The sequence below is a fragment of the Athene cunicularia genome (genome assembly GCF_003259725.1).
Source record: "Athene cunicularia isolate RWA chromosome 5 unlocalized genomic scaffold, athCun1 chr5_part2, whole genome shotgun sequence".
NCBI classification, from domain to species: Eukaryota; Metazoa; Chordata; class Aves; order Strigiformes; family Strigidae; genus Athene; species Athene cunicularia.
The window spans coordinates 8,926,170-8,953,947 of NW_020799102.1; the positions used below are offsets into that span (position 1 = coordinate 8,926,170).

General features: G+C 48.0%; 1 protein-coding gene across 1 annotated transcript; it reads right to left on the bottom strand.

The window, feature by feature from the left end:
• Positions 1-1,420: 1,420 nt before the first annotated feature.
• Positions 1,421-27,778, bottom strand: CD151 (CD151 molecule (Raph blood group)). The gene is made up of 9 exons (XM_026850429.1): positions 27,676-27,778; positions 23,031-23,151; positions 17,326-17,429; positions 15,983-16,174; positions 10,859-10,933; positions 8,407-8,511; positions 6,665-6,820; positions 4,268-4,354; positions 1,421-3,562 (listed from the first exon to the last, which is right to left on the bottom strand). Exons 3-9 carry the CDS (start codon positions 17,407-17,409, stop codon positions 3,503-3,505), a joined length of 759 nt encoding a protein of 252 aa, XP_026706230.1. The 5' UTR covers positions 17,410-17,429; positions 23,031-23,151; positions 27,676-27,778; the 3' UTR covers positions 1,421-3,502.

Consider the following 27,778-nt stretch of genomic DNA (forward strand, 5'->3'; position numbering starts at 1 on the left):
CCTGTGCTCCAGACCCCGCACCAGCTCCGTTGCCCTTCTCTGGCCACGCTCGAGTCATTCAATGGCCTTTTTGGGGTGAGGGGCCCAGAACCGAACCCACTCATTGAGGGGCGGCCTCAGCAGTGCCAAGCACAGGGGTCAGATCCCTTCCCTGTCCCTGCTGGCCACGCCAGTGCTGACACAAGCCAGGATACCACTGGCCGCCTTGGCCACCTGGGCACATCCCTGCCTTACCCACCGTAGCTCAGGAGTGCCTGCCTGCCCCATGGCAGTACCACTGCAGTGGCCACGGCTCATCCCACCACTGAGCCTCCCAGGGCTCGCTCCTTGGCACATGCCAACACATCTGTGGGGTTTTTTTTAGCAGAAGCCCATGTTCCGATCCAAGGGCAGGCCAGGCCAAGCTCTCAGTCTCAGTCTCACATGGCCAGTGCCTTGCTGCAGCATGAAAACCAGGGGCTGGAAGGAGCGACCTTCCCCCTCCAGGCACGGGAAGCCCAGCATGACCTGTACTGCACTTCCCTGGGGCTTGGCCACGCGAGGGTCTTGCTGCCCACAGAGCCAAGCACCAAGAACTGAGACTCACTTGAATTGCCAGGGCTGAATCCACAGCACACTGTGCTGAGCCCCGAGAGCCACCGAGTGGCCGTGCCTGCCAGCTGCACCGCGCCTGGCCAGCGCGCTGACACAGGCCTATTTCAAACTTGTAACAGGCCATTTTCAACCTTAAATCCTCAAGGGCAACAAAAAAGGGCACATAGCTGCTCCCTCTTTTTGACATCTATGATAGAGGGTGGCTACAATCTACTCCACAGCACGCAGAGCAAACACTCAGCATGCAGCAGCACACACACCCGGCTACCAGCCTCTTCCAGGCAAGAGAGAAAGATGAAAGATTTCCCCTGTCTTTGGGATGAGTGGAAACAGTGCAGGTGACCACAGCAGAGTCAATTCACACCCTCAATTAAGAGCACCCTGATGCGGTTAAGCAGACCTGCCTGGTAAGCACAGGCAGCAGCAAGGTGAGGCAGCCCCTGCCACGGCAAAGGGCCGGTTGTGTCTCCCCCAGCACCCTGCACGGAATGAGAAAGCACAGCCTGTGTGACGAGGGGGAGATGTCACCCGTGGCCAGGTGTACCACAGGCCCTGGAGCCGTGTGGGGTAGGTGCTGAGGTTCTGCACCTTTGGCTCTCGGGGTGCCCCATGGAGGAGCAGACAGAGGGCAGCACCCCGCTGCAGCACACCATAACCAGGCTGGCAAGGTCAGCGACACGAAGCAGATCCTTCCCCAGCTTCCTTCTCAGCCTGGTCCCTCAGACCAGCATCTTTGTGAGGAACTGGCTCCTCAGCAGGAGGATCTGAGGAATCCTTAACATCCACCCCACTCACAGTACCCCGTAAGTTTTGTTACACAAAGTACAGAATCATAAGCTTTATTTTTATATTGGCCAGCAACTTAAACTGGGTTAAAAAAAAAAATGCAATGATTATTATGAGACAGAAAAAAAGTCTAAAACAACTCAATGGATACAAGCCAACTTACTGGTCATATCTCATTCTTCCTGGCCTCTCCCAACCCTGTACAGTGTATTTGAAGGGAATGGGTGAAGGCAGCTATGAAGATATGCTTAAACTAGAAATATTGCTTCAAGCAACATGCTCAATATTTTCTTCTCAGTTAGTAGTCAATACTTGTCAGGAACTTGATTTTAAAACAAGAAATAATTTAGAGATTTCTCCTTTAGATCATTACACAATAATTTAGATTTCTTTCCCCTCTTTCCTACTGCTGTGGAACCAAGGATACACCTCAGTTCATCTACCTCTCTTTCTGCATTAGTTAAGGATTATTTCACGGAGTTGATGTTGATGGGGGAGTTTCAAATTGACCTGCTCTGAATTTTAACTTGTCACCCTTTAGCGCCAGTCCAAGATTTCCGCTCTGTGAACTAAAACTCCCACAATGCTGCAAGACCCTTCAGGGGTCTGGGTGATTTTGCTCATGTTAACTGTCTGCTGCCAAGGGACAGGGCTCAGCCAGCACCACTGAAAGGCCAGGAGAGGGAATAAATGTGTGTGTTTATAAAAGGGCTTGTCTTCACTGCTTAGAAACACCAAAACCCCACAGCCCTTTCTGTTTCATGGGTGTAACAGGCATACCAGGAAGGTGTGAACAAGACAAGAGGCACACAAGATCCTATGAATTTGGGCCAAGACCTGTTGGCATCATGATGGCACTAAGTCAGTGGCAATGGTGATGTCTATATCCTGTGTGTATCCAGGATTCCAATGCAGAGAGAATACTTCATTAAAACCTATTCCTATGCAGCAAACAGACAGTTAACCCAGCACTAACAATTTGCCAAGTACACTGGGGCAACTGGTTGAAGCTAACTCTCCTGACCTTCCTGGCAGTAACCAGTAAAGTGGGCTTCCACATCTCATTAAAGCCAGAAAACCCTCAGCTGATTAATGAGCTCTTTGGAGGCTGATAAAACATTTGTATGTATTCATCTCCTGCCCAAGAGAGACAAATTAGAAAAATCAAGCCAAAGGCATCTCAACACGTAAAGAGATGTGAGAAGGTATTTCCACTAACTGAACAGGCCAAGGGGTAGGAAGATATGCTAGCCCCACAAACAGACCAGTTCTTCACCAAACTCAGCAGGGGATAGGTAGGAGGAAATGAAGTTCTCTCATTTGCACTGGAAGCCACTTAGTAAAACAGACCAGATCCAAAAGTCCATCGTCTTTGCTCCAGAATCACTAGGAGGCAAGAGGCCTCTTATGGCTCCTAATAGCACTGTGCTGGGGAAGCTTCAAGGAGGAGGACAAGGAAGGATTGCGAGAAATCCTAAGGCACGCACATCTTGGCAACATGTGAGTCATGACAGGATTTCAGCTGCAGCACGTGGTGCTCCCGATCAGCAGGGAGAGCAGCTCCTGCCCCAAGCAACCAGGCAGGCATCCTCTCAGGCAGAGATCAGCTGTGGTAGGACATTGGTGCACACTTGTGAGGAGGGAGAGAAATCTTCCATGTATGAGAGACTCAGCTCTGGCTCCAGCTCAGCGCAGAAGCATCATCTGTCCTCAGTCAACGCCTGATGCTGCTGAGCCACTTCTCAGAGAACAAACCACAGTTCTCATAGAGCATCCCGATACCTTCACACTGGCTCAGGAAAAGCCTCAAGAGAAATGACCCTGGATAAATCTTGCTTCATAGTTCTATCAAAGGACTGTTTCACTAAAATTTCCAGCAGAAGATCCACAGCTCTTTGTTTCTTGACAGTGAAGAGGACCCACTGAACTCCTGGCTGCCTTGTGCACAAGGAGGGTGCCTCTCCCCAGAGGAGCAGGTAAGGCGGTGCACGGTTCGAGAAGCATTTAATTACAGAGCCAAGTCCTCAGGTTACAGACACTTCTGTGGTGGTGGCGAGGAGTGGTCAGGTTGGCAGGCGCTAAGGGAAGTGGCAGAGGGGGAGCGACAGAGTTCCCGCAGCTATTAATATGGTTCTGGCTTTAAACTCTTGTACAAACAGCAGGTGAAAATCATCCCAAAGATCTACAGGGTGTAAAGAGAAGAGAGAAATGCATGAAAAAACAGAACGGATGCAGTGGAGGCAACAGCTTGCAAACTAACAGCCTGGACCCAGACTGGAGTGGCAGGTAGCTCCTGCCTGGGGATACTGTACTCCAGCTTGCAATAAGCAGCAGGAGAGAACATAATCTGTGCTAATCCTCGTAATTAATCACCAGAAGCTTCTCTGGGGTGTAATTTGGCTACTTGCCAGAAAAAAGGGAAAGATGAGGAACTCCCTGATGTCTTCATCTTCAAGAGAAGAATATCTTGTGCCCTCCCCTCTAAAATGAGAGCAGGAGGCATCCATACCCCACCCCTTTACTGATCACCCTCTCCCAAATCCTTTACAGACCCACAGTGCTGTTCTTCAACATGACACAGCCAAGGGAGAAATTCAGCATGACTCAAAATAATCCTACAAAGGGGGGTAGGGAACTTCTCCCGGCTGGCTCTTCAGCAGCGCGGGCAGCCACGGCGGGTCCCCACAAGAGGTCCCTCTCTGTCTGCCAAAGTGCCTGCCAGGGCCAGCGCAGCTTTGGACCTAGCGACTCCTCAGATCCCCAAAGCACATGGCAACTCCTCCTTGCCAGGCAGAGAAGAGCCTAAAACATCTGATTTTTTTCCATCCCTCGGGTCTGGGGTTCCTTTTTGCCCAGCACCCCCCAAAACTCCACTCAGCCCTTTTACCTGCACGCAAGCAATGCTGATCCCCACTGCCCCGATAATTTTCAGATGATCTTGAATGAAGTTTTCCAGCTTGGTAATGCAACCGCTCTGCAGGATGAAAGGAGGGACATGGAAAATCAGCTTCATTTTAACCTCTTCTTCACTTTAACCCAATGGTTGTGACCCTTGAAAGCAATGCTAGGAAAAGCAGTGTCTGGGAGTAATCTCTTTGCCTGTGGAAAAGCTGCACAGATGTTGCAAACCACATCACGTTTTGCATTGCTCTGGACCTACTGGCTCAGGAATTGTCAAACAAACCCAAGGTGGCTGCTAGTTGGTGAGGAGAAATGCATAAGAACTGGCCATATCACACAGAGGGAGAGTGTAATTTTCTCCGAGATAGGTGGAGACAGGTTCCCTCACTCACTGCCTAGCACACTCCTGGAGAGGGTATTTACTCCTGTCAGGACAAAAGGCTCAGGAAATGCTACTGGGTGGATCTGCTACCAAGAACTCTAACATGACAGGAGTCTTTTAAGAGTAAATTCCTCCTGCTGCTATTTATGACAGCAATGAGTTTCAGTGTGAACCTGGAATGCCAGGCTCTGCCTGCCTCTGCCTTGCAACTTGGCTGGCAGCATGATCTTTCCCCTCCCTGTTTTCGGGCCAAGTTTTTGTTGTCATAAAAGCAAAAATAAATTGGTAAGAGCATTCTCTGTCAGTGTGTGGGGTTTTTTTTTTGTTTTGTTTTGGTTTTTGGTTTTATTTTTTAAATAGTTCCCTTTAAATAATTAAACTGTTTAATTTACTGAGGCAGGTTTTCCATAGTAACATCAGGGGGATATATTGTGTAGGCTACAGCAGTGCCCCAAGGGTGCTGGGAGCCCTCTTGCCCCACATCACAGAGAACATGCATGCAGGCAGAGGAAAGGAGCAAGCACACAGCCCTCGAGGGAGGGATGGCAAAGGCCTCACTTTTCCCATGCCAGCAAGAGGTTTTAGAGTCAGCCCCAGCTGCCCTGACACAAAGCACTTACTCCTGTTCCCTCTTCTGATCCTTTTCTAGGTTCTTCTTCCCCAAAGCCCCTAAAATCTTTCCTGAACTCTGAGACCTCATATCATGATATGCAGCATCAGCCTGTGGATCCAAACTTCCCCTTACAGCTTCTTCTTCTCTAGAGCTAGCCCAATACATTTGGCAGCCTACAGGGCCTCTCTTAGTAAGGCAGCTGGGCAGCTACCTCCAGCTTCACGCAGCACAGAGCGAGGATGGGAATTGCCAGCCCTGCCCAAATGGTTGTTCGTTTCCACTCCCAGAAACACCTCATCAGCCCTCGGACTCTTTTCTGCACTTCCTCCTTGGGTCTCTACCTGGAAGGCACAAACCTTATGGGTAATGCTTCTTTCTGAAGAGCAAAACCCAGGCAAGCAGCTGAACATAAGAGGGGCTTTAGTGGATCAGAAAGACTGGACTTCACCTCCCTATTCATTTCACAAAGATAGACAGTCGGTTTCCTTTTAGCTGTTTGAGTTGCTCAGCTTAATGCAGATGTTATCCACACTCCTGTTCCAAGTCCTGCTTAAAGCACAAGGCCTGATAATAAATACCTGCTTGGAAGAGGGCCACCTCTTCATCCACAGCCCTCCTTAACTGTCAGGGGACAGGAATAAGGAAAAAGCTTCAGTTGCTGCTCCCCAGACTCAATACAGCCATCCAAGGTGCTGGTTCCCCTGATGAATTAAAGGACTATGCCACCCCACAGAGAGCATCACAGTGAGCAAGTTGAAGCCAGGTGTCAGGACTCAAGGGTACTAAAATAAACACAACTTTTACCAGTCTAATGCAAATTGGATGAATAAATGGTCCAAGAGCAACCTGTTTACTTACTCAGCTAGTCTGAGATTCAGTTTCCTTCTTCCAGGAAAGAGACAAGCCCCTCTACCTCAACTCAGCCTGAACTGCAGCCCAGTGGAACTGGCCTAATTTGTCTTCTACGGGGTCCTCTTTCTTCTTCATACACTGTTTCTTCATACTGTAGGTCAAATCCTACTATCTCAGTCTAGTACCAGAAGTATATCCATCTGCACCTCACTGAGTAATTCCAATGACAGGAAGCTGTGTCAAACATAGGGCTCACATCCAGGTCTCTGGCCAGAACCAACCATCTCTCCTACTTCCCCCTATCACTAATATACTCTGTAGCAACAAATATAATTTATTATTTTTCTCTATATTTACAAACAAAATAACCTAGATGGCTGAACACTTAACCAGAGAAATTAATTCTGCTTTCTAAGGAATTCTACTGACTTTGAAGCCTACTGACAGTTTGCAGCAGTAACCCAACACCCTCACTCCCTGCCCGTGTTCTTTACATACTTTGTGATAGGGGGTTCTGAAGCCCTTTTGCTCTTTACCTCCTTGTAGATGTTGGAAGGATGGTCTCGTCGGCCACACAGGTCGGTTATCGTCTTACAGCAGCTGTCTGGGACCTTCCGTCCATTGGCCTCTGGAGATTTGATCCACTGGCTGTCAGCCCAGTCTGTATAGTTGTTGCTCCCACAGCACTTGAACTGCGTGTACACAGAGCAAAGCCTGAGCCTGCAAGTACCACAACCTCCTTCCCCCTCCAGCCTCCCACACCAAACCCCGGCCTTCGCCCTCCAGCTATTGCACGGGTTTGATTTTATGTTTTGGGGTTTTTTTTTGGGTGGGGAGGTGCAGGGAGGAGGACTATAATTATTAGTGACTTTTGTGTTACGAGTCCCCAAAACGGCCATTAAATACCAGCTTCATCCATCTTTCAGCAGCTGTGACTTCTGGTTACTGCTGGGATGAACTGTAACCAGAGTGCAGCTGCAGCTGCCTCAGCTCTGACCCACCAGACTGGAGAGTGTTGAAGATGATAACAGGGTAAGTTTAATTACCAGTTATTATCACAAATGCACCTGCTATGGCAGTATGCGTGTAGTAGGCCCCACGCTTTGAAAGTGCCTGTGCACAAGGGTCCTTTCTGTGGGAAAGGCTGTCAGAAGTGTGGCAGCCCCAACCCGAAGCACCCCTGAGCCAGGCACAGCTAGCAACAGCGGCAGGAAGGCTCTTTCATTACACCTTGCTCTCCAGGGTACTGAGGAGCTTAATGAAAAATGTCAGCAATTTCTCCGAAGCTTTGAAGTGTGAAGTAGAAGCAGCTGTCAGAGTGACTTGGCAGCTCCAGTTCACTGTGGGAGCAATTCAGGTGGTGTTTCCACAGTGCTACTGGGTGTGCCATTCAGAGATCCCACTACGCAATTCTGCTGGTTACATGGCCCAGGCCCTGCACCCCATCCAACCACATTTGAATGAGAAGCAGAAGAAGATACACTCAGCATACAGAGGAAAGTCAGAGAGGGACCTGGGAGTGCTGATTGCCAGCCGGCTGAACAGGAGCCAGCAGTGTGCCCAGGTGGCCAAGGCCAATGGCATCCTGGCTTGTGTCAGCACTAGCGTGGCCAGCAGGGACAGGGAAGGGATCTGACCCCTGTGCTCGGCACTGCTGAGGCCGCCCCTCAATGAGTGGGTTCAGTTTTGGACCCCTCACCCCAAAAAGGCCACTGAATGACTCAAGCGTGGCCAGAGAAGGGCAACGGAGCTGGGGCAGGGTCTGGAGCACAGGTCTGCTGGGGAGTGGCTGAGGGAACGGGGGGGTTTAGTCTGGAGAAGAGGAGGCTGAGGGGAGACCTCCTGGCCCTCTGCAACTCCCTGCCAGGAGGGGGCAGAGAGGGGGGATGAGTCTCTGGAGCCAAGGCCCCAGCGCCAGGCCCCGAGGGAATGGCCTCAAGCTGCCCAGGGCAGGGTCAGGCTGGCTCTGAGGAAGGATTTCTGTGCAGAAGGGGCTGTTGGGCGTTGGAATGGGCTGCCCAGGGCAGGGGGGGAGTCCCCGGGATCCCTGGAGGGGTTGAAGAGTCGGGCTGAGCCAGTACTGAGGGATCTGGTGGAGTTGGGAACGGTCAGGGTGAGGTTCATGGTTGGGCTGGAGGAGCTTCAAGGGCTTTTACAACTAAGATGATTCTGTGAAACACCTGTATGTTGGATGTCAAGAGCCCATGTTGCCTTTTGTGCATTCGATTTTAAGCCCTCTGCCACTGCATTAATTGTCCCTACCTCTAGAAATTCCTACCTCCTGCTGCAGTTTGTCTACGGCACTGGTGACACTCTCTTCTCCCTCCTTCTGGTACTTCTGGGTCATGGTGTTCTTCAGATTTTGCTTCAGCTCCATGCTCAGCTGAATGGGAGAGACAAGTGGGATAAAAATCACAAGGCAAACACACCTCAGAGTGACTCAGAGCCCTGCATACATTCCATTGCCTTTGCTCCAAGAGGAAAGCAGAGAGCCTAGTGGAAGCTACAGCTTCCTTCAAGATCATCCTCCAAGGTTGGAGTGGACAGGCCTATTTCCAATTGACTACAGATCATGCCTCCATTTTAATAACTGGAAGGAGGTGCTTCAAGTCCAAATTTCAGCCTGTGTACACATTACTATATGGGTCCTCACCTTGAATATTTAAGATTGCCAAGACATGTCTGCAACAAAATAGAACACAAAACTGTGCCTGCTTAAATATGAATATGCCTATGAGACCACATGCAGTCATTTTCCTCTGAAGCCTGTTAAAAAAATGCTAAAAACCAAATCATTCTGACCAGGAGCAAGAAGAAATTAGAGTCCTGTGCATGCTGGATTGACAGCATGCAGACTGAATAGCTCTTGTATCGGCATGAAAAAGTATGCCACACAAGAGAATTAAGTGTGAGACTGCAAAAGCACTATAAAGTCTTTCTCGGTAACAGTGATAGAAAGACAAAGTCTGTTTTTGCAAGTATAGAATTTCTGAAAGCATCATCATAAACCACTGGCATGTTCAGGGGATTGAACTTAAACATTTATTCCTGTGAAGGCTCTTTCAATCCATCTGAATTCATCTCACCCATCCAGGTGACAGCCAAAAAGTGCCAAAGAGCTGCATCATTTTTTTTGGTCATCCTAGTTCATACAGCAACACTGCTTTAGTCCAACACTGTGAAATGCTAAGTTTCCTATACCAATAAACAATGTCAACATGCATGTTAGATGGAGTCAATGAATGAAACAGGTGGGTAGCCTCTCTGCATACCTTTTATTCTACACATTCAGTAGTAAATGAGAGGTCAAACACCTGGTTATGTTGAACTGTGCAAAATACACTCTACAGTTTACTCTCCCTTTGAAACAGTTTTTTCCAACCCCATGTGTCAAATGGGGACAACACCTACCTCACAGAGATGGTATGAGGCTTCATTCATTAGTATTTGCAAAATGCTTTGAGATCCTGGGCTGGGAAGCTCTACAGAAGTGCAAAGGACTTAGTGTAATAAAAGGAAAGCAAAAGGTTCAGCAGCTGGAAGGCATCAGAGGCAAATAAAGAGGAGAGTCCATTAGCAGAATTATTACTTGGGAGAAAAGCAGTTACCTGCGGGCTCACGGGGAAGAACTGCAGCATGGAATAGAGATAACAAAAGAAACAATTTAAACACACATGCACGAGCCTTTGACACCAAAGCAAGGGCTGAAATAAAAACAGTGGCAAACAGAGGAAGCAGCCTGCAACCAGAAAAGAAGGGGGATTTGTCAGCCAGAGGGCAAGGGGGAGTGCAGCTATTGATCAGAGGCACCCCCAAGTGATCTAAAGCGCTCAAGGGAACAGCTCTGAATCTGTTGTCCCTTATTTCAACCTAAGGATCAGCTCCTCTTAATCCATTGTCATATATGAACCTCGTGCCTTTGCATGGATATCTGGACTGACCCTTCCAGGATTGATCTTTCCCTATTAAACACACACATTCATACCACTGATCCTCCTGGCAGGACCCAGCATGGTTCTTTGGCTCCTCACAAACTGCCACTGCCCACCTTAGTGAGGCAAAGCACAGAAGGCCCAAGAGAAAAAGGAATGGCAAGAAATCCTGGCAGTGAAGCCAACAAGATGGGACATCCAGCTGCTTTTCAAACAACCACTTGACAACAATCCTAATTTGCCATTTCCAATCAATTTCCAGACATGAGAACAACTTTGCAGGTGGTTTGTGCCTTGGTGGTGAAACCCCATTCGAAAACAAAGTGATGACTTAAGGCTCTGCTCTCTGCAACTGCAAAAAGTGCCAGGCTAGAACTGCAGCTATTGGGAGCTTGTTCTCCAGCCCCTCAGCTGGGCTGCTTAAGTGAAGCTCTCAAACTTCTTGACCGGAAAGGACCTCTCAGCCGGACCATCCATTATCTCTGCTAGTTCAGAAGTACGGCAGCTAGCTTGCTGGATGCAGCAGGGACTTTTCCTGTGCCCACAATACACTAAGTGGCACTAATGTGATTTCAGGTGCTTGCACTATGTTTTGAAGGGCATTAGGAGAGTTCCTAAATCTACACAGCGTCAAAAATTGTATTCTACAAAGCTCTGCAGAAAAACAGCACACAAAGGTGAACCACAACCAGACCCTAGGTCCCAAGCCTCCAAGCCCAATTCTGCCTGGAGAAATGGGATTATAACCAGCTGGTTTTTCTCCCTGGTTTGAGTATCTAAGGACTAACATCCACTCACCTGTTGGTAGTAGATATAGGCCAGGATTCCAGCAATGATTTCCAAGAGAAAGATGCACAGCAACAGTATGAAGTACTGTAAAAGAATGGGAAAAGCAGGATATTAGAACAGAATGTGAGGAGATGCCAGGAGCTAGCTTTTTATTATCTGATAAAATGCATGACTCTGTCTTCATTGATGCTTTTCTGCAGCATTGTTCAAAGGCAGGGGCTGGGATTAAGACCTCAATAGAGTAGGAAAAGAACAATCCCATAGGTTAAAAAAACCACCCAAACAAAACAACAACCAACCAACCACAGGGTAACTGAAGACAAGCAGCAGCAAGTGTGAGTTTAACTCACAGACCCAAAGGGATGTAGAGAACAGAAAAGTGCAGGCAACTAAGATAAGATCACTGGACAAAAGAAAGTTGTTGCTGGATAACCTGATGACTACACTCAGTATCATAGAAAACATCTGATTCTGACATCAATACAAAAAATTTGAAACTTTTGCTTGTTCTGATATTGTTTAGGGTATTTCATCACGTTACTAAGGAGCAATGTATGTTATAATGATGATTCAATAAAGCAGCAGAGGGTCTGTTTCACCAAGGATATAGCAGACCAGCTAGGCATATGCATAAACCATAGTTTTATGTTCCCAGTGACTTGTGGGGGGCTCCACCACAGGCTGAAGGGCACTACTGAAGCAGATGGGACTTTAGCACAGATTCATGCTCAGGACTGTGACTAAATGTTCTGCTGAACTATGACATAGAGGGAAAAGCTCAGTATCTCAAAACCAAAGTGATAAGAGCTCTTAGAAGACTAAGATGAGAACATGACTATTTCTTAAAAGGGCTTAATGGCAGTGAAATGGAAAGGGATATGCCCTGCTTACCACAAGGAGAATCAAATGGACAGTACAGAAAACTGTTTGGGAGCACTGTTCCTACACCAACCCTACAAGGACGAACATATGTACTGGATTAAAAGGACTAGGCAGGCCTGAAGACAGAGGGTGATGTGGCCACTTTCTGCTTAGGGTCAAAGAGACCTTTTCAGGGAGAACCTGACACAGCCCCTGCCTTGCTCCTGGTCAGCAATGAACAGCTTCTTTACAGATCCAGGCTGCTCTATGACTGCTATTAATTCATCTTTTATGTAGATAAAGCTGAAGAAACATCAGTTCCGCCATAACAAGGACCTCATGCTAAGCCCCTGTAAGAGTCGGCCTCCCCAGGAGAGAACAAACATATTATCTCCTGTTTTCTGTTTTAATCCTGACTTTAAGAAACGGCTGTTCCCAAGGGATGATGCAAGCGGCTTCCTACAAACATAACTGGGTATTAAACCATCTCTCTTTCTCCCTGGTAAACAGGACAGTGAAGACCTGGACACAGCAAGCTGACCTACACAGCCACAGATACCTTTTATGGCACGAGAGTTACACTCTCACTGTGCACCCTTCTTCACTAGGTATTTCCAAGCCCCTTAGCAGGAGTAAAATGACACAGACATGAACACACAGGCTTCCTCTTTCACCCCCGCTGGGATTCAGCAGCTGCAAAGGATGGACAGCTGGGTTTTATCTGCAGACCGGGCTTTAATCTGAGCAGACAATCTCAGGCTTTCACTCCCCAGCCACACGCTCTCCCCCACAGCCGAACACTGACCATCTCTGCAGAGGCCTGTACAAGGTACCCATTCATACCAGGGGAATGAGTCACCCAGCAGAGTGCAGGATAGCTAAAGGCTGGTCCCAACACAGGAGGTTGAAAGGGGGCAAGAAAGGATGGGTGTGCCTCGACACAAAGGCTGGTTTTCTTTTGTTGGGACCCAGTTATGTCCTAACTGCTCTGACATCATCTCTCTGCAAGGAGGGGGCAGAAGACCAGCAGGATGCTGAGAACAACCAATGAACTGGAAAGCTTCTTTAATTTATTTTTCCCTGCTCTGTGTCGTCATGTCAGAGGCATTCAGGTATGAGCTGTGTCACCACAGCTTGGCTCACTGCGCTGGCTTACAGTGGGGAGAAACAAACATATCCCGCAGACCTTAAAAAATTTGAGTCACAAGGCCCATGTAAAACCTTGTAAAGGAGGTTAGTGCATCTGCCACCCAGGACTCCAGCCTGTCTCTGCTGATAGACTGCATCATTATCCTTATCTCAGTCTCATCGTTCCCTCAGGGCCACTTCCAAGTACCATGCTGACAGAGGGGAGCAGCAGCTTTCACTCTGGACACACATGGAGCCCAGGGCTGCGCTCCTGGCTCTTCATCAGGAGTTGCAGGGCTTTCTTACAAAGCTCTGCTCTGGGAGGAGTAGGCCAGCTCTGGCATGGAGCTGCAGGAACATGCCCTACTTGCTTCCCAAGAGGCTGCAGAACAAGTCAGAAGTGTGGTATCACCCCAAGGCCTGTAGTAGACACATGCCTGGACCTGGGTGGGCTTTGAGCAAGATCTGCTCTTACTCTGGGTCCAATCCAGAGTCAGGGCTACCTGGTGTCTCCTCAGGATCTACACGGTCCAGATTTGTTCCATCCAGCTTCAAGTGTTTGAGTGAAGCACCAAGTTTTAGTTGTTTTCCCTGAAAAACACGAAGAACCTGCCTACAACCCAAATCACTACCTGAAGAAGAGATACACAGCAACTATACTCCTAAATCAGCAATCTCACTCCAGTGGGAAGGCTCCAGGCAGCAGGAACAGAAATCATAACTGATGTATGTTCCCTTCTCCCTATCCAAGGTAGGTAACCATAAGTGGCAGGGTGAGGGGCCAAGCCTGAAGAAAGCCACCTCCTTTCTTTAAATGCAAAGTCTTTGATAGTTGCTTTCCTGAGACTCCTGCTTGTATACTTTTGTGTATGAAAGCATGCATCTTGACTGAAGTACAATAAAGTAGTGGTTTGTGTGCTTGTAGAGAGCTAGACTGCAGCATCACAGCCAGCCAGGCTGCAGATACACTGCCATGCCTGCTCATGGAGCCACAGAAACTCCACATCTGCTGCCTAAGCCTCAGCACATCACCTGGCTAAAGAAAGACACTAGGAAGGCAAATAAGCAATGACAAGAAAAAAGTAGCACAGCTGTGAGTAATGAGCAATGAAATACTATGAAAAGCCTTGAAGTGGGCCCATAAAACTGAGTTAGGTAGAAAATCAGTGAAAAAAATTCAGAGCTTCCGGAAACTTCAACAGAAGAAACTAAAAACCAGATATGCATTTTACAAACAGCACTCAAAGCGGTTAGTAGTTGATTTTTAAAAGTACCAAGGAGGCACTGGGAAGAGCGGAGATTGCTGCTTACAGAGCTCCCTCCCATAGTTATGTGGGCCTCTGGTACAGAGAGAAATTGGGACAGGCTGGCACAGACACCGGGGCACTGACTGTGAAGCTGTCAGGATTACTGTCTGAGCTCAGAGCTGGCAAAGGCCCCCAGGCAGGCTCACCCAGCCCTGGCAAGCACAGCCCTCTCTCTTGTGCAGATTACTCACCCGAAACCAAAGCAGAGTGCAAGCAAGAAGAGACAATAGGCCTGTCACAACCAGCCACTCCCAAAGGACCCGTGGTGTAAGGAGACAGAGTGACCTTTTGTTCACAAGAGACAATTATTAGTTTTCTGTGGCAGAGTAACAAAGAAAACCCCATCGGATTTTCATCCATAGCTTCTGGTTGAGGCAAAAAGACAAAGGGAGATCTCTTTGGCATGGAGAGTAAGTGAAGCAAGGCCAAAAGGGACTGCTACAGACCAGGGGCCTAATGAACAAGCATCAGCAATGCACTCACTGTGTCCTCCTCCCTCTTTTATTCTCCCTTTCTGGCCCTACTCTGCCTCTTGCAGGGATTACCCGGCCTTCAAAGCAGTTCTACAAGCATCAGGTTTGCTCACCATCTCCTACTTCTGCTGCTCTATCCAAACAAAAGAGGGGAAATGGGACAGTGAGGTGAATGAGGACTTCCAAAGGAAGGAGCTGAAGAGTTGCTGAAGTATCCTCTTCTGTAACTGTGAAAGCCAAGAGCCCCTGATTGTTATTTCAGTCACTGCACTCACCACTGTAGCCCAGATACTAAAAGGGACTCCTACCACATACCAGACTGAAAGGGAGTTTTGAGAGGTAGGAAGTGGAACAGAAACCCTAGGGCTGGTCAAAAACTTCAGCGTAGGTGGGTGAGGAAGGAGCTCAGGAAGTAACACACAGAAAGGTGTAAAAGAAGCAGCAGATTATCAAAACAGTGCAGCTTTTTTTGTGGAAGCGAAACTAAAATAATTTTTTTTGTGACTAAAGAAAATATTCACTGGAAACGTTCTGATTTTTGACAACTGTGGGAATTAAGAATTGGTAGTTTGGCAAAATGAAAACTGACCTTGAGGTTAGAAGAACGATTGTGGATAACTGAGGCAACATTATGGAACACGATGTTGTGTGAAAAATAGCAGGAAAAAACACCACCTACAGAGTGTGGTGAGCGTGTGAGCAGTGAACAGGCAAAACCTGAAGGTCAGTGGGATGTAGAAATAAAAACAAACCTATGTAAACAAGTGGGAATAAACTGGGAGCTTGCAGACAGTGCAGCAGCATTTGCTCTTGGCAATGCTCCCTCTTCAACAAACTGGGGTGAGTTTGTCATGATTCTGCGTGTCATCACGATCCTGGCTGGTCCAAGACCGGTAGACAACCAAGTGAAAAACCACGTTAATTTGGCTTGAACCTACTGTCATTAAAAGCCAGTTTTGTTACAGGTCTCTCATATTTTCCTCTCTTTTTCTATTTTCCAAAAGATAATACAGGATGGGGAAGGAAGAAGGAAGAGACAAAAGCCAGGAGATTTTGTTCTGAATAGTTTCAAACAGATGTTCTTACACAAAGTATAGGTATTATGACTGTACTCTGTACTTCTGGAGCATGCAATGGTAAGCACATTCTTTGGGCGGATGAAAGGCAATGCTCTGCAGGAGAACCTGCCCCTAGGACAAGGACAGCACTGCTGTGAGGAGCTGGAGGCTTTAGTGGTATTTGCTCCAGGACAAACAAGTAAGGTTGATGCAGAACACAACCAAGATGTTTCCCTCCCTCCCAGCACGGTTCAAGACAAAATGGGGTGAATCCACCCCCAAACAAAACAACCAAGCAAAACTTACCACTCTTAGCAAATTCCGACGCTCTTTGAAGGTGGCACAGCAACCAAGGATGCCAGTAACCATGACAACCACCCCAGCCACCACCAGAATATAAGCAGTTGCCGAATATGTACTGGAGGAGAGCAGGCTGATGTAGTCACTCTTCTCAGCTAGGGTCCAGGTGCCCACTGCCATCACGGCCCCGCCAGCCAGCTGGGCAGAGAGAGAAGCAAGCAAATGAAGGGCATCGATGTGTGAACATCCTCACCTCCCAGAGCAACTGGGCTTGGATACCAGGATGTGTCTCAGCTCCATAAGCTGAGCCAAAGATGACCTGCACTAAAGGAAGGACTCCCAAAGGTCTCACTGGGACCCACAGGCTCCAGTGCACCAAGGGGCTCCAGGGCAGCCAGTTTAGCACCCTAGTCAGCCTGAGACACAAGCTACCTGAAGCATCTACCTGTGCACAGCAATTCGGACTTGGACCAGAACCTTCCCAAATGCAGCTACACCATTATCTGGGCAAATACGAAAAAATGTCAAATCTATCGGGATGCAGCAGAGGGGAAGAAAACAGCTTTACATCAGCAAGCTTTCACTGTTTGTCAGGGAACAGTACTACCAATAAATGACAACCACGCCCCGTATCTCCTTCCTAGACTACACATCTGGGGACAAAGCAGTCTGGAAAGAGCTAAACAGCCTGGCTGGCTAAACTCTAACCCTTGCAGCGAATGAATGTGGAGAAGCCTGCCAGACTACCAGTCCCTTTTCTCTTTGCAAGCCTTGTCTTTCTGGAGGGTTTTATGCAGCTTCTAGTAAGATCAGACAGTTTTTCTTAAAGGTCTGGCCTGGACCCTCTAATGCTCTGTCCCAGGCAGCAAAGGGAAAAACAATCCTTTGCTATCAGTAACTTTCTGGTGGAAGCATGAGTGTAGGAGGCTCTAGTGTGGACTCAGGTGCAAGAAGGTATTTGTTAGCCTTGCTCTAGCTGTCCCACTCCACTGCCCTTGTTCTAGCTGCCCCACGACTCCCTCTGCCATCTTGAGAGGAGGAATGGCAAGAAAGTGGAGTCCTCAGTCTCCCTGAAAAACAAAGCATGTTTTCAGGCTCCCTGTTATTTTCTACACTTGGTAACATGACCTAGAAACAGCCAGAGGCTACAGTGTCAAACCATAACTTCTGCAGCCTGGGCAGGCAAGCCCAAGGGATGGGATTTCACCCCACAGGACAAAATCTGTGTCCTACTGAACTGACATCAGCGGTGTTTGCCAAAAGACTTCATCAAGCTTTAGATTCCTGTGCCCTGACACCAAAACTGCAGTGCCATCTCAGTGCCTCTGAAACAGACTGAAGTTTCTTACCCAGAAAAAGAAGTTGAAGATGAAGAGCAGGTACTTGAGGCAGATGGTTCCACATGTTTCCTTCTTTTCCGTATACTCACGCATCTTTCTGGTTCGACAAGTTCCTGGGGAAAAAAAAAAGATAAAAACTTGAGTCAGTCATCACACCCTTTCTCCCAAAAGACCAGCATTACTACTCTGCTGCTGCAAGAACTCAACACTTCTGACCTTTTGCTGAAATAGTCCAGTGAGCAAGCCATTCAACTGACTGCAGGACGCTAGGCAGTGCTTGCTTAGATAAAGAGCTCTTGTATCCATTTGGGTGACCTACACAGCACGAGGCCTCGCACAGTGTGAAAGGGAGGCAGATGGTACCAGCATGTGGCCTTCCTGTACCGCCTTCATCCTCCCTCGCTCTCCCCATCCTGCTGTCACTTCTGGAGACTCACTCTCCTTTAGATCAATACTTACAGTGGAGGGATCAGACCTACCATTGTGCGAGCAGTCAAGCCAAAACCATGAACTGTGATCAATGTCAGAGTGAGGAAGCTTATAGCAGTACAGTTCATGTTCACTTCTTCCTATCTGACCCAAAATAAATGAAATCCCAGACCTGTTATCCAGAAAATCCCAGTATCTGGCTCCTGACTCCAGCCTGCAACTGCTTCTTCTGAAGGCAGTGACAGAAACCTCTGTCTTTGACATTTATGGAATAATCTGGCTCCAGAGAATGTTCTTTCCTCACTGGCATTAGTTACAACTGCCTTAAATAGATCCCTCTCTAAGTTTGGTGTATTTTTAGTCTTTACAACTGTAACTGGGAACATACTTGTTATCCACTCACATGCCCTATCCTTTTTGAACCCCAGCAATATGCTGGAGTAATTAATTCTCTTCTTCACTCTGCTCATTTCTCATGGCCCTTCTCACTGGCCAGCTGACTCCTAGGGCAGCTGTCCCAGCTACTAAGATGAAGAAACATAACCACTGGCTTCAGAGAATCTGACAGCGTAAAATGCCACTGCAGATACATCACGAATGGGAGCTCGTTGTGGGTCAGTCCTGGTGCAGTGCTACAGATCTGCTACAGTCCTGAGCAGGTTTCTCAGAAGCAAGTCTGCAGCAAGTGCAGCTCCATGTCACTTCACTGCCTCCTGTTGTGATTCCAGAAGGTCTGAAGCTCTTGAAAAAAATATTCTCACCACTGCTTGACTAGGCAGACAGGCCAAAGGCACTGCCCAGAGCATCATTGCCAGCACCACCTGTGTGAGGCAGTTTGCAACTAAATCCACACCACCTCTCCTGCATCTTGTACCCAATCTCCCTGGAAGCAGGCAGGCAAAGAGCCTCTCCCCTTTTCCAGAGGCGTGCAGTTCATGCTCGCTTACATTACAAAACTTTACACAAGTGGTGTGAGCTTCCTCTGCAGACCCACTGCAGCTGCAATCCAGACACGCAGTGCAGGCACTTGTCTACCTTGGTGAGCCCGCTGCAAAACACCTGACAGCAGAGAGACATGGGGATGCACAATCAAGTGGCTATCGGGTTGGGTCAGTCACTCACTTTGATCTTTGCCGCTAGCACTGCTAACATCTGGCTTTAGAGCCAGATGAACCAAGGCTGGGAACAACAGCTGCCCATTCCACAGCATAATTGTATTTTATTTGCAGGGAACTGTTTCCTTTTCCTTCATGACAGCCCACTCAAAATCCCCAGCCAGGACTGTGCTTTAGATACTAATAAATGAAACTAACAGGGAAAGGTGAGAATATGCCAGCAGTGCCACCCATGCCTGTCCCCTGTCATCCTTTAACAAGAAAACATTTTTCTCTAGAATAACATCTGGTAACAACAGTTGGCAACAGAAGGCTGTTTCACTGGCAAAGGGAGCAGATCCAAAATGGTGGCATATATCAAGAATAACTCTTTGGATTTATCTTCAGAAGAGATCAGAACCTCCAGCAACGCTCAGATTAATTACCGTGTTGCAACACAAAAAAGCCCGGGGCAGTGGGGAGGAATGGATGCTGGCAGTACCATATGCACCAAACAGGTCTGTAAATTCTCAATGAGAAGACGCCCCATGAATGCAATGTTCACGGAAGGTGACAGATTTACAGCTCCTAGAGGCTTCATTTAGCCACAGAACAGGAATGGCAGCAGAGACAGGCTCCCACAGCCACACACGCCTGCACAACCCAAAACAGAGAGATGCCCTCCAGGAACAAGACTCTGAGGGCTGTACTTGGATTTTTGCCCACCCCTTCTAGGGGTCATAAGTACTACTACTCTACTATGGCCCTCTACTCAGGTCATAAGTAGAGGAAAATGCACTGTAGATTTGCTGAGACTGACCCTGGTCCTCATCACTGAGAGCCAGGGGGCAGTAACAATGCTTACTGGCCTTGCGCTGGCTCCTTGGCCCAGTTTCCCTCTTGCTCCAGAGGATTTCAAGAACCTTTCCCTCTTCCTCTTAAAGTATGACCCCTGCCAGAAAAAAAGCCACTACAGATATTTCCACATATCAGCATACAGCAGGTACTGGGCCCTATCGAGGGATGCTAACTTGCCCCTTCTCCTGATCGGAGAGGTCAGAAATCCCAGACGAAGCTGCATCTCGTTCTGGGTGAGGACTGGGCAGACACACAGCTGAGACTGCACTTGCACTCAGACGAGAGAGTCTGAAATTCCCCTCAAGACTGCAGGACCTGCACCACTGAGCACCACGTACAGGCCTTTCAAGCATCTCAGCTTCACTGCTGCAAGGAAAGGATCTGTTTCCAGAAAGCTGGCAGGGAACAGCTGCAGGTTTATAAGGCACTGTGATTCATGCAGGGATGGCAGGCCATGAATCAGAAAGCAATCAGGGCTGTCTCCTGTTTGATCTATCCTTCCTAGCCAGGAGCAGAGCTGATGGCACTGGCTGCCTCTGCGTGCTTAATGACTCACCCAGCAAGCTATTCAGGGAAAGGCAGCTCCTTCCAGACTCTCCTTTTGAAAGTGGTGTGTTTGTGCTCCTTGCCTCACACAGGGTGGCCTGCCAGCCCCACTGCCTGCAGAGACAGGGTCAGCCTTTAGGGAGCTACACTGGTCTTCAGGGGAAGCAAGTGAGGGCAGGAGAAGGCACTGAAATGCTTTTCCCAAAGAGCTCATGCAGGGGAGAGGGGAGCCACAGTCTGCCTTCAGGCTCTGAGCCTCATGGTCCCAAAAAGCACAGAGGTGTTGATCTGCTCCACAGCGCCCCGATGAACATGGGGGCCTCATCCTGAAATCACTGACATAACCAGGGTCTCTCGGCTTCAGTCATCTTTATAACAGACCTCAGAAGTGGCACGAACCACTCTTGCAACCAGATAAGAAGTAGCAACATTAATTAACACACAGAGTTATATTCTATTTTAAAACACCGAAGCAAAGGTCTATTCTGAATCATGGATAATTACAAACAAGCTCTCCAATGGACAGAAAATGGCCAGCTATGCCACAGGGGTGTGATTACAAATGCATAAAACCATAGTAATTTGACATAAGCTTCACAACAGGAAGTGCTTTGCTAACTGTAAAAGCGATTAGAAGACCAAAAGCACTTCCATAATGAAGTTCACTTGGTCCAGTCCAATAGACAGTAACCTCACCAGCAAGTTAAATTTAAGCAAGCAATCATGGGATACAGGCTGTGAAATTTAGTCATACAATGAAGAGAGGTATTTTTATGTAATCCACCAGAAATCAACAACAGGTTCCTACTATGCCCACACACTTGCAACAAGTGGCAAGGAGCAATAATGGTCCAACAAAAAAGAAATGCACAAAGATGGGAGGAAAAAACAAGGACAAATTCAGAGTGACAAGAACCTGCACATGAAAGGGAGGGGTAACAGTTTGAAGATTAATTCAGGAAACTGGGACCTGAAGAGCTTGAATGCAATTCTCCACTCTGACACAGACTTTATGCAAAGCCTTCGGCAAATCCCTTAGTCTGTCCCTTGCCTCTGCCCTTCCTCCCCAGTGCAGGACCCTCATCTTCCTCTAAACCCAGTGATGTTGTCATGGTCTGCACTGAGAACCCCTGCTGACAGAGGAATGCCAGCTGTGAGGCATGACAGGCTCCAGGTGACTGGTGTATTGGCAAAAGCCCTACAGCCACACAATTTCACTGCCTCAAAAGTGCTTTGGCCAGTACAGGCTGCTTTGGCCAGTGAACTGGAATAACCTCTTCTGGGGTCAGTAAAATCCTTACTGAGGAGTATGGAGTAAACTCCATAATGAGATGACTGTCTGGTAAAACGATTTTGGCAACCATTTACAAGGCATGCTGGCTCAAATACATCAAAGATTGCCAGATGCCAATAATGAAGTACAAGAGAATGGAATAATAATGAAGCACCTAGATGAAGAGCAAGAAGGAAAGGACAATCCACCTACACAGACATCTCAAAAAAAAAAAGAAAAAAGAAAAAAGAGATTGAGCTCACCCTGCCCTGGTGACTGCAAGCCACAACCTCCCAGCTGTGTAGGAACACACAGAGCATGGCTGCCAGGCAAGGCAGGGGTCCCTTCAAAAGTCAAACCATTCCCCAGCCTGAATTTCTTGGGCTCTCATCCTACCACAACTGAACTCTTGGGACAAGCTGGTCAACAGGAATATACCAGAAGTTGAGCATTTTGGCTCCAGTTCTGGGTGCTGAACACAAGCACTGTACAAACAGCTGCTCTGTTGTGCTGAGCCACCTAAAATCTCAATGGCAGGACTTGCTCTGGTTATCCCCTGTCAGACCACTGTATTTCTATTTGCAGGCCCAAAGGCACACAAAGGCACACACCCACATCCCAGCTCAGAAAGCACGTGGCATGCACACACACACACTCTCCTGCTGGCTAGACATTCATTTAGTCATCACAGACACTGCTTGGTACATTTGCCTCAACTTGCACAGTAACAGTACTTAATTAAACAGCAAAGAAAGCCAGGCCTGCAGGCTTTTTCTGCACAACCTCCCCTAAAGCACTGTCTGACAGATGGGGAAGAAACAATGCCAAATGAAATCGCTCCCAGGTCATTAAAAACATCATTATTTTAAATTATTGATTTTTGAACGATAGCAAGAAGATTAGTATCCGACACATCAGTGACGTCTATTATAGGTAACTTGTATGCCAGAAGTTAGGTAACTTCGGACATCTTTGCCAACACACACAAGAAAGACTTGCTGCAGGAAATCCTGCTGCACCTATGCTGCTATCAAAGTGCAGCTCCCAAAGGGCTGCAAGTCCAACATCATCAGCTGTCTGCTAGGCTGGAGTCTCTCTGAGCTGGACCAGATAATCCTGGCCCAGAGGCAGCTCTTTGGAAACAAAGCAGATGTCCTCCCCATGGTACGTGTGGGCCAACAGCCTATTACCTTCAGCAAACTGACTAAAGACCTCATTCTCAGGCAAGGCTAAGCTCCAGCCTTTGAAAGCATGACCTAAGTTCCCTCTCTGTAATATGAAAATACTACCACTGCCACTTTACCTACCCCACTGAACATGCTCAGAAAAAGCCTCCAGCTGCTTATCAACTTGCCAGCACATCTCTCAACCCAGAGAGCAGCCAACAGTCATTAAGTAAAGCCTTCCCAGAACTCTGAAGCTTGCAGGTGAAGAGCCCTGATTTACACAACTACCAAGTGCCATTATCTACCCCAAATCGAGAGCCAACATGGGTCAACAGTCTTGATGCTGACCTTTCACCACCAAGGCAGCTCACAGCAGCAGTGCAGATGTTCACTTGTCTTTAAGTGCTTTCTTCCACCCCCTCTCTTCTTGCTGACTCTGGTCCTCTGCTGGATTCAGGAAAGCAGAAAGCTGAAAAAGAAAAGAGAGATGCAGAGAATCATGAACTAGGTCAAAGATTATTCTGGGAATCAATATTTGATAATATGCTTTGCCACCAAGTCCTCCTTTTAACAGGGCTCATGATTTCAGAATACACCTTATGAATGCAGTTGATGAAACTGCAAAGTGGGCACTGGATAACGGAGAGAGCCATACCACGGCAGTGGGGAGTGGGAAGACCTTCTGATGGTAGGAAGCTGTGGGAACAGGTTTATATTCATCACTGCATCCTCTAAATGGTGCTATGGTTTCTGTCAAGGCTGTGGACACACAACGACAGCTCATTCTGGTGGAAAAGGCCTGAAAGTAACTCCATGAGAAAGCTCAGAAGCAGACCCTTCTGTGCAGTGGGAAGCCCCAGCTGGTGTTAGTGCCTCAGAGATCACTGCAGGAACTGCTGGGAAAGAGGAAAGTGGTGGGCAGACAGTACCAGCACCCATTGTGTACGTCCACCCTCTGCTCCCAGGGTGTACGAGCCCCAGGATATAGAGCACAAACCAGAGCAGGGCCCAAGCAGAGAAAAAACATGCTAGGAACTGTTTTCTTCAGCCTCTATCCCTGCTGAAGCATAATCAAGACACAGGTCTTAAACACCACTGTAGGGTCTGCTGGAAAACAGCTCCCTGAATTCATCTGCCACCGACAGCCCTCTTAGAGCAAGGCTTCAACTTCCCAGTGTAACTGCACAACACCTCCCTCAAATAAGCAAGAAGCCACAGGAAGGTGCCTTCAAACTTAACAGGAGTTATTTCTCTACAACCGTACTACATTTACCATAGAATGGCTTGGGTTGGAAGGGACCTTTAAAGGTCATCTAGTCCAACCTCCCTGCAGCGAGCAGGGACATCTTCAACTAGATCAGGTTGTTCAGAGCCCCATCCAACCTGGCCTTGAATGTTTCCAGGCATGGGGCATCCACCATGTCTCTGGGCAACCTCCACCAGTGTTTCAATACATTCACTATAAAAAATGTCTTCCTTATATCTAGTCTGAATCTACCTTCTTTTAGTTTAAAACCATCACCCCTTGTCCTATCACTACATGCCCTACTCAAAAGTCTGTCCCCATCTTTCCTATAAGCCCCCTTTCAAGTACTGGAAGGCCACTATAAGGTCTCCCCAGAGCCTTCTCCTCTCCAGGCTGAACAACTCCAACTCTCTCAGCCTGTCCTCACATGAGAGGGGTTCCAGCCCTCTGATCATCTTCATGGCCTCCTCTGGACCCACTCAAGCATGTCCATGTCTTTCCTGTACGAAGGACTCCAGCGCTGGACCCAGCACTGCAGGGGGGTCTCACGAGAGCAGAGCAGAGGGGCAGAATCCCTCCCCTCAACCTGCAGCCACACTGCTCTGGATGCAGCCCAGGAGACAGTTGGCTTTCTGGGCTGTGAGCTCACACTGCCAGCTCATGTCCAGTTTTTCATCCACCAGTACCCCTAAATCCTTCTCTTCAGGGCTGCTCTCAATCCGTTCATCCCCCACCCCGTATTCCTGGACTCATGTGCAGGACCTTGCACCTGACCTTGTTGAACCCCACAGGGTTCACATGGGCCCATTTTTTGAGCTTGTCCAGGTCCCTCTGGATGGCATCCTGTCCCTCAGGTGTGTCACCACACCACTCAGCCTGGTGTCATCTGCAAATGTGCTAAGGGTGTGCTTGATCCCACTGTCCGTGTCATTGATGAAGATATTAAACAGCACTGGTCCCAGTACAGACCCCTGAGGGACACCACTCATCACAGACCTCCATGCAGACATTGAGCTGTTGACCACTTCTCTCTGGAAGTGACCATCCAGCCAATTCTTTACCCACCAAATAATCCACCCATCAAATCCATATCTCTCCAATTTAGAGAGAAGGTTGTGTGGGGACTGTGTCAAAGGCCTTACAGAACTCCAGACAGATGACATCCACAGCTCTTCCCTTCATCCACTGATGTAGTCACTCCATTGTAGAAGGCCACTAGGTTGGTCAGGCAAGACTTGCCCTTGGTGAAGGGCTCTCCTTGAATCAGCAGCCTGCAGTAAACACCAACCACAAGGTCCCCTTTGTTGGCTCAGTCTCTAATTCTTACCCATAAGCTTTCAACCTGCTCATGGCTATTCTTCAGGGACAGCTCTTCAAAATCCATCCATTTCTTGACAAAGGGCAATGCTCCCACCCGTCCTTCCTCACCTGTCCCTTCTGAACAGCTTGTAGCCATCGACAGCAGCACTCCAGTCTTTCTAGAAGCACAGTGGCCTCCAACTCCTCCTGTTGGTTGCCCACGTTATGTGCATTGGTGCAGAGGCACTTCAGCTGGGCTGTTGGCCGGGTCACCTTTTCAGAGGAACACACCTGAATTCCTTTGAGGTATTTCACCAGTGTTTCCCTGTTGGCTCCTATTACCTCAGGAGCCCCTGATTATCCTCTATGTAAGACTTCAAGTGTCCTCCAGTGTACCCAGGAGGTCTCAGAGCAACAGGATGAGAGCCTTGAGAGCACAGCAACCCTCTAACCTTGATGTGTCATCCCACAGCTTGTCCTTTCTGTGGAGGCAGCTAGGCCACATAAGGCTGCTGTACTGGAAAATGGCCCCTAGTATCCTTCTGTTTCCTACTTTTCTAAGATAGAGGGTCCCAAACTTTTTGCGATCATTTGTACTTGCCACATCCTCAGCCATCTCACAGCAGTCAGGTTCAATTGTCTCCACAATGTTTCCATTGGCATTGCAGGCAGCAGGATGAGGAGGAGAAGAAAATAACAATTCTTCCTCCCTTAACCTGTTTGGATACTGAATTAGTGATCCTTTGATCTACACCTCGACACTAACTTACTTCACAGCCTAAGGCTTAAACTCTTATCTATCACGAGTACCAGGATATGGAAGCAGTAATACTTCCTGACTTGCCCAGGTGGGATAATGGGGTGTTTGAAAACCACCAGGGAAGAAAGCATTTACTTTTTATTAACAGATCAAATTTAATGCAATTTATAAGCATTTTAACTTCCTATTATCTTCAAGGAGAGGTTCCTGCAGGCCTTTACCTAGCATAGCATGGGTGACACACCTTCACTTATAATCACCTTGGATCACCCCTGCTGCCATTCCCTATGAAAAGGAATGCTCTGGTAAGAACTAGAAACTTGTTGATTCACATTACTGTGTAGCCTCTAGACCACAAAATCATCTCGAGAGAAACAGTGGAAATTCCAACATTTGAGCCATTGAGAAGCAGGACAAAGTCCTGGAATCATTAATTAAAATCAGACAAGGAAGCTTTCTGAGAACTGGGGAGAGGAGGGAAAGCACTGGCAGTGTGGTCACCTGCAAAGCAAGCAATAGCTCTGAAGCATCCTTAGTCCTGAGGCTGGGCCCAGACTCCCCTTAGGTAGCCCTTGTGCCTTACCATTTATCCATCTGCTTCATGCTGCTCCCGCACTGCTGCCCTTTCAGAAGAGAAAGATGCCCCAGGATGCAAAGCTGAGCGCTTTGCTTTCCATCTCAGCATGCTGGAACATGCTGGGAAGTCAAAGTACTTGTGCCTCTAGGGCTGGGGAGAAGGCAAAACACAAGCCAGACATCCAGTGAAGCAAAAAAGCTCCTTCTCCTTCCTATAAATGACAAAGAATTGTCATTTATACTTATGTGTGGGGCAGGCACACAGAACAGATTTTGGCCCAAACCCCTCCTCCCTGACCCTTCACATGGAAGCTGAACTCACTTGGCACTGGTGAAAGAGATTCCCCAGACACAGGTTGGAAACTGCCTTTATGTCCTTCTGCCTGTTGTCTAAACTGATTACATACTCCTGAGGGCATGGAGTCATCTTCCTTGACTGTACAGTATCTGGCACAAAAGGATCTTGCCTTCAGCCTTTTAGGGGCTGCCGAGAAGCAAGGAATACAAACCAGTGTTTTCCAGCCACACCATCTGTGCCCACCAGGAATGCGCACAGTGGTCCTGGGAGAGGTGGAGACAACTCGGAAAGCCACCTACATTCAACATCAAGTACGATCTCTTGGCCATCTCTGGCAGACCCTGCTTGGCTCCACCCCTCAAATGGGAGAGCACCTTTCTGAAGAACTTGAAGAGAAGCAGCAAGATCCCATCCTGGGAATTTGGGAGGATCTTACCTCAATTCCCTCTGGGTCTAGACATCATCTCCACAGGTGCATCACAATCCTGCTGTCGCCCCTCAGGACACTTATGAAATCCCTCCTTTCTTCTACCCTGCTTCTTTCTGAATAGACCACCGCAAGAGAGATGTAGATCTTTAACTCTTGTGAATTTTGATGAGTGTCAGGTATCCAGTGAGGAGCTGTGTGCCTAATAGACTTGAGGAGCTGCCAGCTCTTCAAGACAAGAACTGTCTCTCAGAAGAGCACTTAGCCCTTCCGCTCATTTTTTGAGACTGTTTACTCCCCAGGGGAGGGACTTACTGGAGCATAAATAACGACAAGCATAAATTTCAAACTCAGCAAGGATTTACATGCTTGGCATCACATACATACCTGTGAATTATGTGTTTTACGAGGGGGTTAATCAAACGTAGGCAAGGTGATGGCTGGCTTCAGGATCCTTGAGGATAAAAGCAACATTAGCGTAAAACCAATT